Genomic DNA, 16,115 nt, shown 5'->3' on the forward strand with positions numbered 1-16,115 from the left:
GCTATTCACAGATATGATGAACAGAATAAAAAAGACAAACACAAACAAAACCAATAGTTTACAGGTTCACAAAAGAAAAGAAAGTATCATCAAATTTGTATATGTTATTAAGTCCATTGTTTGCTAATATCTTTATTACTTGCAAAGTCCTATTCCAATCACATTCTACTTGCAAATTAAAAAAGATAAGAATTGCCAGGTAGTGGTGGCACACTCATTTACTCAGGAGACAGAGGCAGGTGGATCTCTGAGTTCAAGGCCAGCCTGGTCTACAGAGTGAGTTCTAGGATAGCCAGTGCTACAGAGAAACCCTGTCTCAAAGAACAAACAAAAGATAAAAATTGCTTCTTCCACAGAAAGAAGTCTAAAAGCCACTCACACTATACAACAAAAGTCCTGGGTGCTGTACAAAGAGAGAAGTGCTACCCTAGGGTCCTATGGGGTAGCTCAGTCAACAAAACGAAGACGACTACAGAACGCAAGTTGACTTGGACTCCTGGGTAAACAGACATCAACTATCACTGCATTCTTCATTCAAATGTCTCTTCACAGTGGTAGAACAGGGTTCTCTTAATAGTGAGGAGGGGGAGTCAGGACATGATTCTCACTGTTTTACATTTATGACAAAAAAAATTCATCCTGAGAGGAAACTTCAACCTTTCCAATTCCTTTTCAGATAAGAATTAAGAAACAGCTGGGCGTGGTGGCACACGCCTTTAATCCTAGCACTAGGGAGGCAGAGGCAGGCGGATTTCTGAGTTCCAGGCCAGCCTGGTCTACAGGGTAAGTTCCAGGGCAGCCAGGGCTACACAGAGAAACCCTGTCTCGAAAAACCAAAAAAAAGAATTAAGAAACTGAAAATCCATAATTGGAGTGCTTCGACCCCAACTGTTTTAGGCATGGGCACAATAATGAACCCTGAAGCATCTCAGGCTTCAGATTTTAGGGCTAAGGGTATTCAACCCGTCTATATGAGTGTTCCAAAATCTGAAAGAAGAAAAAAATTAAATCTGAGCTGGGTATGGCAGTGCAAACCTCTAATCCTGGCATTTAGGAACCAAGGGCAGGAAGACTGTAGTAAGTCTGAGGCCTATACAGTCTACCTACCAAGTCCCAGGCCAGCTAAGCAACCGTATCTCAAAAAATAAAGAGAAAAAGACAGAGGGGAAGAAGTGGAAGAAGGAAGGAAGGGAAGGGGGGAGAGACAGAATGACAGAGACAGAGAGAAGCAAAGACAGAGAGACAAAGAAAGGCAGAGACTGATGGATAAAAGATAGACAGGGACAGATAGATAGAGACTTACTTTTAGTCTCAAGACATCTTAGATAATATGAATCTATATACCCCGAATGTTTATAGCTTTAGTCATCCAGTCACTCTTGCAACATGATTGTGGTAATTTAATCAAAACTGGGCCTAGTGATGTAGTTCAATTGGTAGAGTGCTGGCCCAACATGCAGGATGCCTTGGGTTCAGTCCACAAAACTGAATAAACCTGAGTAGTGTTTAAGAGGCCTGAAATACTAGCACTCCAGAGGCAAAAAGAAATATCAGGAGTTCAAGGCATTGCAGAGCCTAGTTAGTCTAGAAAAGGGGGGAGAGGGGAGGGGAGGAGGAAAGGGAGCGATGCAACATTGACAGTAAAATGGATCTGTATCTGAATTCTATACTTCTACCACTTATTAACTAAGTAACTATCCTCTCTACAAGCTTCCTAATTTAGAAAGTATGCTCAATAGCAGCTACTATCTCATCAGGTAATTGTAATAAATAAAACAGAAAATGCTTGCCTCTGACCTGAACCAAGGCAAATGTTCAAAAATGTTAACAAGCATAGTGAAGCTAATGGTTAAAAGACCAACAAACAAGGGAGGCAGAGAATGTGTAGCTTACTAGTAGAACGCTTGCCTAGTAGTATAGTATATACAAGTTCCTGGATTTTATTCCCAGGAAAACACACACACGCGCACACACGCGCACACACACACACACACACACACACGCGCAGAGAGAAAAAGTTATCTGATTTTATTATAGTTATATTTATACCCCTAAAATGTGGGAACTATCCCAGTACCTCTTGGGACTTTCTCCTTGTCCTGACCTTAGAGAAGCAAACAAAGAAAATCTTTGTGTCTCTTCCCTACGGTTTAATCAAAGTAAGAAAAACTGGTTATTTTCTCTGTGAGGATGGTAAATATGAAATCCCAAATTAAACAGTTACTACAACAACACGAAGGGTACAATCAGATTCCATGTTTAAGAACATAATAAATACAACTATAATAATCATATTGCTACACAAATCCAGGAAATTTGGATAGCTTGTTATTTTATACTTTTTTGCTTCTTTCTAGGAATTATTAAGAAAAGGACCATCTGTGAAATAAGCTTTTGTGTGTCTGATCTTAGAGAAGACAGCCTTAGTCGTATAAGGTTTTTTCTCTTTTCCCTGGTAGTGAAGAAGAGAAGAGCTCTTGCTATGGAGTACCCATGGACACTGCCTCCCCTGGTCTCCATAAGCTAATGTGGTTCTCAAGCTCTACCTTGTCGGGTGAGGGAGGGCGCCCCCCTGTGATGGGAGAGAGGCTGAGGGCTGCACCGGCTGCTGCGATGATGCTTGTTGCTGCATGCGATCCTGAAGGCTTCGTGCTTTTCGAATACTGATTTGCAACTTCTTATCGACTAGGGCTCTGCTGTGCGTGCTAGAGCTGGCATCATGCAGGGTAAGTCTTAGTTTAGCTAAAATGCAAAAGAAAATATAGCAGAAACAACACAAAATACAAACAAAAATAAAAGAACAAAAACTAAACTAAAACTAAGCAAAGATAGGCGGTAAAACAAAATACGTAGCAGCAGGAATGCAAGGCATGGACTGTGCATGTGCTGTCAAGAGCGCAGAACCAGCTCTGGTTCAGGAAACATTCATGAAAGCCAGGAGGCCAAACACATTAATTAAAACTTAAACAAACAAAACACTAAAGAAAATCAAACAAAACTTAAAGAGCAGAAAGATAAACTAGCACGTGAGGTTGCCACTCTCGTCTTCTCACTGACCTGTTTGACTCCGGTCTCCACACTCTGCTCCCAGTTCCCCCTTTCTGATGGCCAATGACAAAAAAATAAGGTCCAAACCTGCACCTGTCTTTATAGAGCACAGCTTCATGGAGTCAGGTACCAATTCTTAGCCTGAGCCCCTTGCTGTTACAGTATGGTACTGCATACCAGAAAGGCAGGAGAAGAACAAAAAGAATAGAGTATTACAATGAAAAGTTACTACCTAGGGAGTCAGAGCCAGTTTCTTCAGTTTGCCTACTCATTAGTCAGGGACTAGAGAAAGAGTAGGCTAACCTCATATCTGAAGTCTAACTATTTGGGTTAGAATTCATCTGTGGTTTCCTGTTGAGGTTGTTCCAGTTAAATGTCCACAGACCACAGTGACACCACCAGGTACATTTTGAAATATATAGCTAATTGGCCTCCCCAGGAACACAAGAGACTTTAAAAACTGTCCCTATGGCCATCTGCATGACAACAGTAGTTCCTATTGTGGAGTTAGTCATGAAACGCCATAGCCAGTAGCAGTTGAGTTACTTACTGATAGCTTCGTTACACAGAGCCAGAGCTGCAGCACAGTCTCCCTTTTGTTCCAGATGCAGCGACTCTTCAAATATTGAATTTGCCTCTTGCAAGGACCTTTCAAAGCCGTCACTCCTCCCTGAAAGGGCCAGCACTTTCATTTTTATTATAGTTAATTCCAACTTCTCCTATGTACTGTTTCTTCTCTTTGGGACACACAGATCCTTGTTGTTAAGCCACTGGCCTACTTTTTATCTACCTGCCCATTGCTATTAAGAAGTCTTTAGAACAACTAAGGCATCCATTTTTGCCTTAACTGAAATCTAACCAAGGCCAGGAAAAGGTGGGGGTGGGAACAACATCTGACTGCCACACTACTATCCCAACTCTAATACGTCCTTTCAAGGGAAGAACCAAGTGTTGTCCATAGTAGCAACAGGACTCTTGTGCCTAGAACTGAACTGCCACCACAAAATATCAGGACACACCTTGTCAACTGTCAGCTACCCCAGACTTACTGCTTACATGCTGTAAGCATGGCTTACGATTCTGTGGAACATCACCCTTGCCACTTCTCATATAGCTTCAATTCCCTCTTCACCATGCTGCTGTCAGTACACTTCTCGGGCTTGAGGTGGTCTACAGTTTCTACTTCAATAAATCTACCATAGCATTGAACTTCATTTGTTGTCACATGGACTGACCTTTCTTTAGCAATGAGAAGTTTTGACCTTGATCATGCCTCAAAAGTATCCATCTCTAAAAAGATGATGACCCACCTCTCATATAACAACATAGAGTATTCCTTCCCACTCCCAAAGTGCATGTGGGTCAAAGGAGATACAAAAGAGGAGTCCAGGAACAGTGACAGATGAATGGACTAAGATGTACAGTAAAGAAAGACACTTTGTGAAGGAGCATCAGATGTCCTTACCTTCTAGTCATCTCTAACATAAGCTGGTAGGAAGTGATAACGTTACTTTACTTACAAATGGACTTGACATTGAGCTTTCACATGGTCACAGGGGCTGGAAGAATGAAATGTCAAACCAGGTATGACGGCACATGCCTGTTATCCCCAGTACTCTGGAGGTGGAAGGAGGAGGATCCCTGAGCTATACAGCAAGGTAGAAGCCAGATACTTCATGGCTACATAATAAGATTGTATCTCAAAATCTCAAAACAACAGAAAAGAAATAAAATGAACTGAACTGGGATAAAAAGTCTAAGGTTTTTGGGTTTTTTGTTTGTTTGGTTGGTTGGTTTTGGTTTTGGATTTTAGAGACAGGGTTTCTCTGTGTAGCCCTGGCTGTCCTGGAACTCACTCTGTAGACCAGGCTGGCCTCGAACTCAGAAATCCGCCTGCCTCTGCCTCCCGAGCGCTGGGATTAAAGGCATGTGTGTGCCACCACTGCCCAGCCTGAATTATTTTCTTCATCACAACACCCTTGCTTTATCCTCAATTCACCTACAGATGTCTATGGTAAAAAAGGCTCTGTCAGAACCATAACGAATTCAATTCCTACAGCAGTTAGCTTTTAGAAAGCAAAGACAGTGGAAAGTAGGCTGGTGCTGAAAACCTTGGTAGTCAACTTCTATCCCATCTCTACATCTCTGATTTCTCCCAGTCCTGAACCCAAAGTTCTTTCATTATGATTGTAATCAACTGAGTCTAAACATCTAGAATTAGAGGTGGTAGCTTGAGGGAAAAGAAGGGCCAGGCATGGCAGTATACACATATAATCCCAGCACTTCTGAGACCAAGCATGTAAAAGTTCTCAACTTTACAAAGATCTAGGCAAATTATAGTTACTGAGTAGTATAGCATATTTAAATCTTAATCATCTAGAATCTCTGCACTCCAGGCTGTACTCTCTTTGATGAAGCTATACCAGAGCTTATCAAAAACTGATAATGAAACACAATGATCAGGATTCCTGTTCAACTCTAATGCGTGGTGTCACTAAGAGAGGAAGGAAAGGACAAGGTCAAAGATGGCAAGATCCCTCTTTCAGTAGAAATATAAACTTTAAACTAAGGAATAGTGGCACATGCCTGTCATCTCACCATACATGTGAGGACAACCTGATCTACAAAGCGAGCTCCGGGTCAGCCAAGGCTCAAGAGTGATGAAACCCAGTCTCCAAAAAAAAAAAAAAAAAAAAAGGGGGGGGGGAGGTAAAACGGATGAGGAGGAAGCTGAAGTGATAAAGCATTTGTCTTGCAAGCATGAGGGCCTGAGTTTCATTCCCAAAACACACTGAATAAAGCCAGGTAGGAGGAGTGTCCATTTATAATCCCAGCACTGGTGTGGCAGAGATAGATGTGCCCTTGAGGTTCACTAGCCAACCAGACTGGCTACTCAGTTAGGTTCCAGAATAAAGAACATATCCCAGGAAATGAAGAAAAAAAGGTAGACAACATCTAAGGATGTCCTCTGGTTTCCACATGCACTCAAACATACATGTGCACCTGTACACATACGAACATACAAACACAGAACAATATAAAACTGGAACAAACTATTAAGACTTGAGTTCAAAATGAAAAATCGATTACTGAGTATAGAAACAGCTAAGAGGAATTGAAATTTTAAAGCCCTTTTCTTTTTGGTTTTGTCTGTTTGCTTGGTTGATTGGTTTGGTTTTGAGACAGGGTTTCTCTTCGCTGGCTCTCCTGGAACTAGTTCTGTAAACCAGACTAGCCTTGAACTCAAGAGATCTTGCCCTGCTTTACCTTCTACGTGCTGGAACTAAAGGTCTGTGCCACCACACCAAGCTTTAAAATCCATTTTGAAACAAGTGCAACAAATAACGTGAGAAATAGAAGACAAAAATTGTCCTGAATCAAAAGAAAGTAGGGGGCAGGTGACTGGCTCAGCTATAGAGACCCTGGCAAGTGGGAGGCCCTGAGTTCAATCTCCAATATCACAAAAAGAAAAAAAAAGAACAGAAAAGACCACAGTAAGGTTAGAAGAAAAGCTCTCCTTAACTGAGACTACTTAGCCCAAAAAAGTTGCTTTAAATATGGAAGGAGCTCAGAAAAAGCAGCCAGTCCAGGGCACTCGATCCTAGACTTCATGCTGTTTCATCAGCAGCTTCTGAGTAATAAGAGCAACGCATTCACTTTAGAGAAAGTAAAACTTAAGTAAATCTTTCAAAGCCTATAGAAAGAAGATTACCTCAAGCTGTTAAACTCCAAGACTAGTCTCTTGGCAGTAGTGGCAATCTAAAACTAATTTGTTTTTTGGTTGGGGTAAGTAACCAATATGAGGGAGTTGGGGAAGTTTAAGTCTATGTATATTATCTAAGATTTATTTAGGAATGAGCTGTTATAGGATCAAAAAGTTATTTATGGATGGGTGTGGTGGTAGAAAGCTGCCATCCCAGTCACTTGGGAGGCTAAGGCAGGAGGATAGGAGTACAAGGCCTGCCTGGGCAACAAATGGAGAACCCCAGCTGGAGAACAACCTCAACCCTAAGACCAAAAATGAAAACAAAACTAGCATATTACGACTGGGAATCCAGCTCAGACAGAGCCTTCCGGGCATACGCATTCACTGCCCCACGCTCAGGCTGCAACACTATGTTAAGAGATGACCATGCTTTTGTGCTTCCGCAATTAAGACTTGTTTTACTTACATATTTTCTAGATGTTATGGAAACATTTTCCCTGAATAATGCAATAATGTACTGTCTCTAACCTTCAGGCTTAAAACTTTTAAAAAATATTTTATGTGTATTACAGGTATTTTGCAACATATATGTCTGTGTACCTCGTGTGTTTTTGGTGCCCGTGGAGGCCAGAAGAGGGCACTGGATGCTCTGGGACTGGAAAAGCAGACGGTTGTGAGCCACCACATGGGTGCTGGGAATCAAACCCAGGTCCTCTAGAAGACCAGTGAGTGCTCTTAACCACTAAGACGTCTCTCTAGCCACTGACCTCCAGGCTTTAGTGGCTGTTCATAGAAGTAGCGCTCTCTCTAATCAATAAGCTTCTCAATTCAAAGCTTAGCTCTCATTACAGCTGTTGAACTGAGATAAAATCAAATATTGCAGGTGTGGATCCTATGTTTTGCCTTTTGTCTCTGTCCCCATTACCTACAGCCTAATTCTCACAATTACCCTGATTCTGCAGTTCATCCAAATCCATGTAGCGGCTGGGATGAGGGTTAAAGCCTTTAGCAGCCTCTAATTCCTTCTCCCGTTTCTTCCGCAGCTCCTGTTCTTGGGCCCGCCTGACCACTTCTTCCTGTAGTTCATCCAATTCACTTCTAGAGGTGACCTCCCCATCTGAGATAGAAGCAAAGAAGATCAATTACCACCCCTCCAGAGTCAAGGAGAATTGTCTGTTAACCTGATGGTCACTATGCCATTTTCCCTTTGGAGCTCGTGCTTTCCGGTTTAGTTTCAGATCCCTTTTCTTTATTATTTATTAGACTCAGAGAGAGAGCAACACAGCCCACGAATAATGATGATGTTTACAACATGTATATTTTCAATACTTCATGAATGGTAACAGTATAACTCCTAATATGTTTTAAGCATTTTCAATATACTAAGAACAATTTTAAAAACATTTTTACATATATTACTTCATTTATTTCTCTCAAGTGATAAGGTAAAAGGGACATGGGTTATCCTTTTTAGAAGAAAAGAAAACTGAGACACAGAACGGAAACATAAATGGCAAATGGTAGAGCTGACTTCAAGTCAAGTAGGTTAAATTCAGCTGGGACTGTTGCCACAGGCCCATGACCCCAGCTACTTCAGATGGTGGTGGAAGAGGATAAAAAGCCCAAGACCCACATGGTTTATAGAATAAATTCAAAGCCAGCCTAGACCACTTTGGGAGACCTAGGCTCAGAAAGCACTAGATGTGGTACTAATCTGTGATGTGATGTGAGGCTAAAACAAAGGATGCCATCAGTTCAAGGCCTGACTGAGCTATAATATTCAGTTTCAGGCCAGTACAAAGAGAGAACCTGTCTCAAAAACCAAAACAACAGCAAAAAAGGAGGCTAGGATATAGCTCAGTGACAGAGCACTTGCCTAACATATATGACCCCTAAACTCCTGGGTTCAATTCCTGGTACTAAAAAAAAAAAAAAAATTAGTCACTTTTCTCTCTCTTTCAATTTCCACTTCCTCACATGTGAATATGTGACTAAAAAAGTGTTGTCATCATTTTGCTAAATTATCTTTTGACTGCTGAAAATCCTATTAGAAGATTCTATTCTGTCCAGCTGATCCAGAACTGAGGACTAACAGGGCAAACAATGAGACTTAATTTTTATTATCCTGAAAAGGTGTCGCCTTTCTGAAGGGGAGGGGAGGGGAGGGGAGGGGAGGGGAGGGGAGGGAAGGGAAGGGAAGGGGAGGGAAGGGAAGGGAAGGGGAGGGAAGGGAAGGGAAGGGGTGGTCAGCTCATCCACACTCACAAGTTTCTTAAAGCAATGTTACTCCACATAAAATACATTAAATGTGAACAATAAGACAGTATATAATTAAACCAGGAAGCAGGCATAGTTTCTGCCAGTCCTTCACTTTAAGTTAACCAATATTTCAAGCTTATCTGCTTCTATACATTTCTCTGCCTAGCAAGTGTCAGTACACATACCTAAGCAAGTTCATGCCTTCAGATATATGTGTGTATGTTTATATTCATTTTACAACCCAATATCAGTACTTCCTCCCCTCCCAGTACTCCCTCATGCAAGTCCTCCCTACATTCCACCTTCCACCTCCCCCTTCTCAAAGGTACCCCCACTAACACAACACCCTCTACACCCCACACATCAGGTCACTGTGGGACGAGTCACATCTGGGAATAGGAGGAGAGGATTACCAGCTCAAAGGCCCAGAAGACATCCTCAACAAAAATCATACAAGAAAATTTCCCTAACCTAAAGAAAGAGAAGCTTATAAAGGTACAAGAAGTCTACAGAACACCAAAAAGATTAGATTAGAAATGAAAATCCATTCCCTGCCACATAATAATCGAAATACAAGATATACAGAACAAAGAAAGAATTATAAAAGCACAAGGGAAAAGGTCAAGTAGCATATAAAGGCAGATTCATAAGAATTATATCTGATCTCTCATCTGAGACTATGGAAGCTAGAAGGGCCTGGGCAGAGGCCTTAAAGACCCCAAGAGCCCACAGATATCAGCCCAGACTACTATACCCAGAAAAACTCTCAATCTGCACAGATGGAGAAAGCAGCAAGTGCAAACCTTCTTCTTACTGTTCTCGCATACTCCTCTCCACCTAACTGTCAGGACCATTCAGTAACTACCAATCAACTGGTAAATAAGACTATGACACTGAGGCAGGGGTGGGTAAACTTCAATTGCTAATTCATAATTTCGCCCACATGTCTCCGTTGTATCACAGTTCACAACACATATCACGAGGAATTTATTTCTCAAGAAATAAATAAGAAGGAAATAAGAAGAAAAGCCCTAGGACTTATTCTTGTAAAGAATGGAACCATTTTTACCATCATGCACTCTATTTCTGTTCCTCTTCATTTCCACAAAACTCTCCCCAGTGTTAAAGCATTCAGGCAAGCCATGGAAAACAAAAACCAGAGAAACTGAGAGAAAGAAGCAGAACAGCCTCCATATTTACCCTTGCAGGTGGGCATGCTTGGATGGGTATGTGTACTCACTGGTAGGTGTGGGTTACACTTGACTACTATCCTTGGTACATCAGCTTTCCTTTTCAAAACATGTTCTCTCAGTAGGAGACTTGCTCAGACTTGCTGATCCAGCTCTGGCTGGCTACCCAGTGAGCTCCATGAATATGCCTCCCCAGCATGCTGGCAAATGAACTCAGGTCTTCATGGTGTTTAACAAGCACTAACTTGCCGGGCATGGTGGCGCACGCCTTTAATCCTAGCACTTGGGAGGCAGAGGCAGGTGGATTTCTGAGTTCAAGGCTAGCCTGGTCTACAGAGTGAGCTCTGGGACAGCCAGGGCTATACAGAGAAACCTTGTCACACACAAAACAAACAAACAAACAAACAAACAAAAAAAAAAAACCACCAAAGACAAAAAAAAAACAAAAACAAGCACTAATTTACTGAGCTAGCTCTCTAACACACAATACATTTTGATGGAATTCTCAAACAACTGTCAACTAGTTGAAGTATACTCAATAAAGTTAATTCCCAAATAGAATTGGTGGTCAAATCCAGTTCCCCAAATCCTGTTTACCTGAGAGAGGTTGAGTCTTTGTCCAGCTGGTCATGGGTGCTGTACAGTCTACCTCCAGGATGCTACTGCTGTGAGACTTTGGAATATGACGCCAAGAAGGGACAAACCCAACAGGCCTCTTTGTGCTTTGATCCCTTCAAAAGAGAATCCAAAGTATAAAAAGTTTTAAACAGTGGCTTCGAACAACATTTCTAAGACTCAAATTCAAAACAGAAAGCAAACATTATAAAAACTCGGGAACCAAGGGTCATGGATCAAAAGCATAATGCATATACTCCTGAGGCTGAGGCAGGGAACTCAGCCTAGGATTACCAGGCTTAAGCAATAAGAATTCCTCTCAGAATGGGGAGGGAGGGAGGGAGGGAGGGAGGGAGGGAGGGAGGGAGGGAGGCAGCTTCTGTAATATACATTGTACTGATTGGTAAATTCTCTGTTTATGCTTGTTAAAGACTCTGAGGAGGAATATGGTGGAAAATGTCTTTAATCCCAGCATGCAGGTAGATCTTTGTGAGTTCAAGGCCAGCCTGGTCTATAAAGTGAGTTCCAGGCCAACTAAGACTACAGAAAAATGATGTCTCAAAAAAAGAAAAGAAAAAAGAAAGAGAAAAAGAAAAAGAAGAGGAAGAAGAGGACGAGGAGGAAAAATGAAAAAGAAAAACAAAAGGAAAAAGAAAAGGAAAAAGAAAAAGAGGAGAGAAGAGGGAACACGGCGAGGGTGAGGAAGCCTGGCTGGTCTCCCTGAAATCCCTGCCCTAGGCAGACAGGTTCACAAACTCTCGCAAACAGAAAAACAGCAAGCTTCTAAGAGAGTTAAAAGCATTGTGTCCTTTGACTGGTAAGATGGCTCAGTAGGTAAAAGGTGCTTGCTTCATGACCTGGTGACCTGATATCAAACCAAGAACCTCAAGTGACGGGAGAAACCAACTTACACAAATTCTCCTCTGAGACCTCCCCCCACCCCACCCCCACCCCCACCCCCAAACACACATAAAATGTTTAAAACATAATTTAACTAAAACCAAACAAACCAAAATAAAACACTGTATCCTTAAAAACTAGTAAGTAGCAGCCTATCTGCAACCAAAGCTATTATTGTTTATACCACAATGTTCAAATGCCTCCAATAGGAATGGGAATTAGAAGGCCATCCACAGGAAGGACAGAAGAGAACCTCTATCTGGACTCTCTCAGACGCAGCTACCGTTGGCTGCACAGCTTCTCCAGCCAACTTTTGCTGGAGGATTGTAAGCCCCAATTTGATGGTGTTCTTTATTTGCCATCATTTGCCCTTTTACTTAGAAGCCTCAGCCAAGGAATATTCGGCTGTGCTGTGCTGTGCTGGGCTGGGCTGGGCTGTGCTCAGCTCAGCTCAGCTCAGCTCAGGGTTCTCGATCAGGAATTCACACTGGCTGCTTCAGGAGGCCTCCCCTGTCAATCTCTGCTGAATGTCTGTGACTACAGATTGATGATGGGACCTTTTACTCATGTTCTCAACTGAGGTACTCCAGTCATCTCTGAATGTTTTCGTACATAAGATTTTATTATGTCTTATTGCATATTTGCTGCCCACTGTTCATTCTTTTATCTTTTGCTTGCTTATTTAATAAACTTACTCATTCTGCTACAGCTACTGTTTAAAATCTTATTTCCTTGACATCTAGTGCATCTAATAGTATCTGGGATCTAGTAAACATTCAAAATCTATGACATGAATTGATGAACATATTCTCATATGTATTATCTTCCTCTTTGTTACTGAAGTCTTTTATTTTGAAGACAGGACTGGGAACCTTACCATGCTGGACAAGCGCTCTACCCACTGAGTTACATACAAGCCCAACTTATTAAACCTTTGCAACATGTTCTCATTTATAAAACTGAACAGGGTCCAGTAGGCAGGCAAGAACAGTGCAGAAGAAGAAGAAGCAGATGACAACATCCTGGTAGAAGATATAATCACTCTTTTCTAAACAGCGAGAAGGTTAAGAACACGGCTTCCACGGCAACTCAATAAAAACAATACATTGAGAGGAAACTGCAGCCTTTAAGCAGGGCACAGTGAGCTCTACTGAACTGCCATTATTACCTTGTAAGATTAGGATTATAAATGGTTTCATAATCTGTTTCCCAGAAACCCAAAACCAAGGCAGAAAAAGTTACAAGTTAGATGTCTTCTCTGGTTTTAATTCACTAACTCATTCTTTTATTGAAAAAATATTTTCTAAACAATTACTTTTAATTTATGTATATGTGTGTGCTACCTAACCTGGGTTCTGAGATCCAAATTTGAATCCTTTGTGAAAGCAACAAGTGCTTTTAACTGCTAAGTAATCTCTTCAGCACCTCCTAAACTATTTTTAAAATAAAAATGTAATACTGTAAATATTCACATGTGTATGGTAGGGTACTCCTGTCATCTCAGCACTCCGGAAACGAGGCAAAAGAGTCAGCTTAAGTTTAAGGTCAATCTGGGCTACAGAACGAACTCAAGACCATCCCTGCAAGCATTCTCTGTATGACCTGCACTTTATATACTAAACTACTCTTACTGCACTGCTAATGCTTGAAATAAAAAGCCACTGCCTTTATTCCAGCTCCCAAAAGAGGGCGCTGCTGCTCTAGGAAAACTGGTAGAGAATCTGGTCAGTGCTAAAACCTATCTCTTCACTTCTGTACCCATAGCTGAAAGCAGCAAACTCACATTGCTTCAAAGAACTATTGTTATTAAAAGGCCAGACAATACCTGTACACATTCACGCTCTCAGATGGGGCAGCGTCCAAACTGACAGGGCTGCTGCTGTTCCTCTCACTGCTCTCGTAGCCAGATTCCATCCTCTGGATTAGGCGAGGATGCTGCTCTAAAAGATGAGAGCCTGGCCGGGCTGTTCCCCAGAGTTTATGCTGTGAGCTTGATCCGCCGCCATCTTTAATGTCATTAGCAGTTGGCTTGCTTACTTCATCCGGTGTAAATTCTTTAGCTACCCCAATCAAAGGACAAGTGTAGAAAATGAAGTAGATTTAGTGTTTACCTAAATTAAAATCTAACTAAACCCTCCCTCTAGACATTACTCATTGGAGTTATATCTTCAAAAAACATGACATCAGAGTAAAATTGTTCCTTGCCAGATATACTAAAAAACACAAGATTTTTAAACACGTAAGTCAATTGTATTTGAAAACCCACTTGTTCAATTATTCTATGCTCACCTGCATCTTCAGGAAAGGTCCTAAGCTGGGTGTAGCCACAATGCTTCCTTCTGTCCTTACTAAAAATGCTGTCAATATTCAGAGATTCTCGTTTAGGTCTCCATGTTGGGCGGTACTTGCTGGAAGAACTGGATTTTGCCTCACTACTGGTACTCTCCGTTTCCCAGCCCCGAGCCTGTAAAGGGAAGTTCCTTGGTGGCATCTTGTCTAGCTGGTCTCCTGCCCTGCCTACACAGGGAGATCCTGCACTGGTCTGAGAAGCCAGGGAAGGCCTGCTGTGGATCATGTTGCTGACTGTCTCTTTGAAATCCTTTAGCCTGCTGCTGCTGCTGGATTTAGAGGCATTCCTAGGAGCCTGCTTCTCTTTCAGTGTTTCTCCTAAAAATCAGAGAGAATAAAAGAAATGAAGGTGTTTGTTATTTTAATTACAAATGTTCTTATCCTAGAGAAAGTAAGGAAAATCCATTTGGCAAGAAAACCACAAGTTGAATGGAGGAAATAGGAGTGCAAATGGCTTGCCTTCGCTGTGGTACCCTGAGGCCTGTGGCTCATCGCCTTTTCTCCGAACACGGCCATTGCTCCTCCTGCGCTCCACCAGGGACCCTTTCTTCGATGTGTGTTTCTGATTACATTCACTATCAGTCAGGTGTCCTGAAAGAACAAGGAAATGGGAGTAAGCTGCTTTCTGCAACTAACCCCTACCCTCCTGAGTTGAGAATCCAGTCTCCCTTTGGTCCTTATAATAATGCCACAGACTTATTATATACACGGATCAGAAACTGTAGGGGTCAGAACCATCCAGCCTAAGTGTGAGACTCCCAGGGAGTTAGTGGAGCCTTCCAAATCTATACCATATCCTGAACAGTCATCAGACTCCAACCACACTCCTATTTCCCAGCTGACCTATGAACTAGAGCGGCTGATTAATAACTTCTCTGTGTTTCTGTGGTGCTGAGGAACCAATCCCTTGCAAAAACAAGTAGGCACTGAGCTCCATCTCCAGAGCTGGGTAATTTTTAAAGGCAAAAGAAACAAACTTTTAAAAATTAATCTAAAATTGTCATAAACCCATATTTTTCATCCTTTCATCCATTTCTAAAATCTGAGGTGGGTGAGTTTCATTTTATTTTACGAAGCAGTGTTTTGTTAGGGCTATGTTTTTATTTTATATTGTCCAGGCTGGCCCCAACTCACAGTAATTTTCCTGCCTCTGTCTCTTGAGTACTGAGATTACAGGTAAGCATTACAACTACCTCTCACTCTCATAAACTGAAAACAAAATTTGCTTCTACTTACTTGGCAACAGTTCTCACTATGATGACGGCTTTAGGACACAGTTCTAAATCCTCTTTAAATGTGAATTTTACATTAAATTTCTATGTTCATTAATTCTCCTCTCCAACCTATGCTTCATCAAATCTGACTTCACTCAAATACTGTAATTCATAATTCTTTATCAATAATCACTGAGAAACCCCAAGGGAGCTTTGTATTTTGTGTAACTTTCCCACCATCCTGCCCACAGTACGCAAATGTATAAGCTTAAGTTATACTAAAAGGAACGGTCAGACTGTAAAAAATATAATCAGCCAAGCAGCTGGAACCTAGAAGGTGAATTAAGTTTGAAAACAAGCTGGTAGAAACTGCCCAGATTCTCAAATGCATGAGAGTTAACAAATTTATTTTCACATGTTGGTATACACAGAGCCTTGTAGGCACCCAGGTTGTCAGTAATGGAATGTGATGGATACTATTCAACCAATTGCCCCATGCAATCTTTTACTGCTTTTATCCATTTTGTTTATTTGAAAGATTTACAGAAAGGAAAAAAAATCAACTGTAGCAACTAAATGATACCAAGGTTAAATCACAAGGGATTCTCCTCACTGCAAACATAACATATGGGCATCACTCCCTCCCACAAGTGGCCTGTCTCTGGCCCACAATTCCAGAAAGATGGCCTTTAAAAATCAACTGCACCGAACACCATCTAGACAGCAGTTTCCAAGAGAAACCAAGTGAATCCAGTCAACTCTGAGGTCCATGGACCTGGCATCATCCATGGGTGATGCTCTGTCTCAGGCTATTAAACCTATTCTTCACTGGAC

At 41.6% G+C, this 16,115-nt stretch overlaps 1 protein-coding gene across 3 annotated transcripts in view; it reads right to left on the reverse strand.

Annotated features, from left to right (window-relative positions):
• Positions 1 to 16,115, reverse strand: part of Usp54 (ubiquitin specific peptidase 54) — a 100,675-nt gene that overhangs the window by 13,968 nt on the left and 70,592 nt on the right. For all 3 annotated transcript variants that reach the window (XM_085828398.1, XM_085828400.1, XM_085828399.1), the window contains exons 12-18: positions 14,527 to 14,658; positions 14,008 to 14,385; positions 13,544 to 13,778; positions 10,801 to 10,934; positions 7,704 to 7,871; positions 3,599 to 3,718; positions 2,547 to 2,742 (exon numbers count right to left, since the gene is read on the reverse strand). In XM_085828398.1, coding sequence (XP_085684524.1) covers positions 2,547 to 2,742; positions 3,599 to 3,718; positions 7,704 to 7,871; positions 10,801 to 10,934; positions 13,544 to 13,778; positions 14,008 to 14,385; positions 14,527 to 14,658 — 1,363 coding nt within the window. The remainder of the gene's footprint in view (positions 1 to 2,546; positions 2,743 to 3,598; positions 3,719 to 7,703; positions 7,872 to 10,800; positions 10,935 to 13,543; positions 13,779 to 14,007; positions 14,386 to 14,526; positions 14,659 to 16,115) is intronic.

This window comes from Mus caroli, unplaced genomic scaffold (genome assembly GCF_978045245.1).
Source record: "Mus caroli unplaced genomic scaffold, Mus_caroli_1 scaffold_12, whole genome shotgun sequence".
Lineage (NCBI taxonomy): Eukaryota > Metazoa > Chordata > Mammalia > Rodentia > Muridae > Mus > Mus caroli.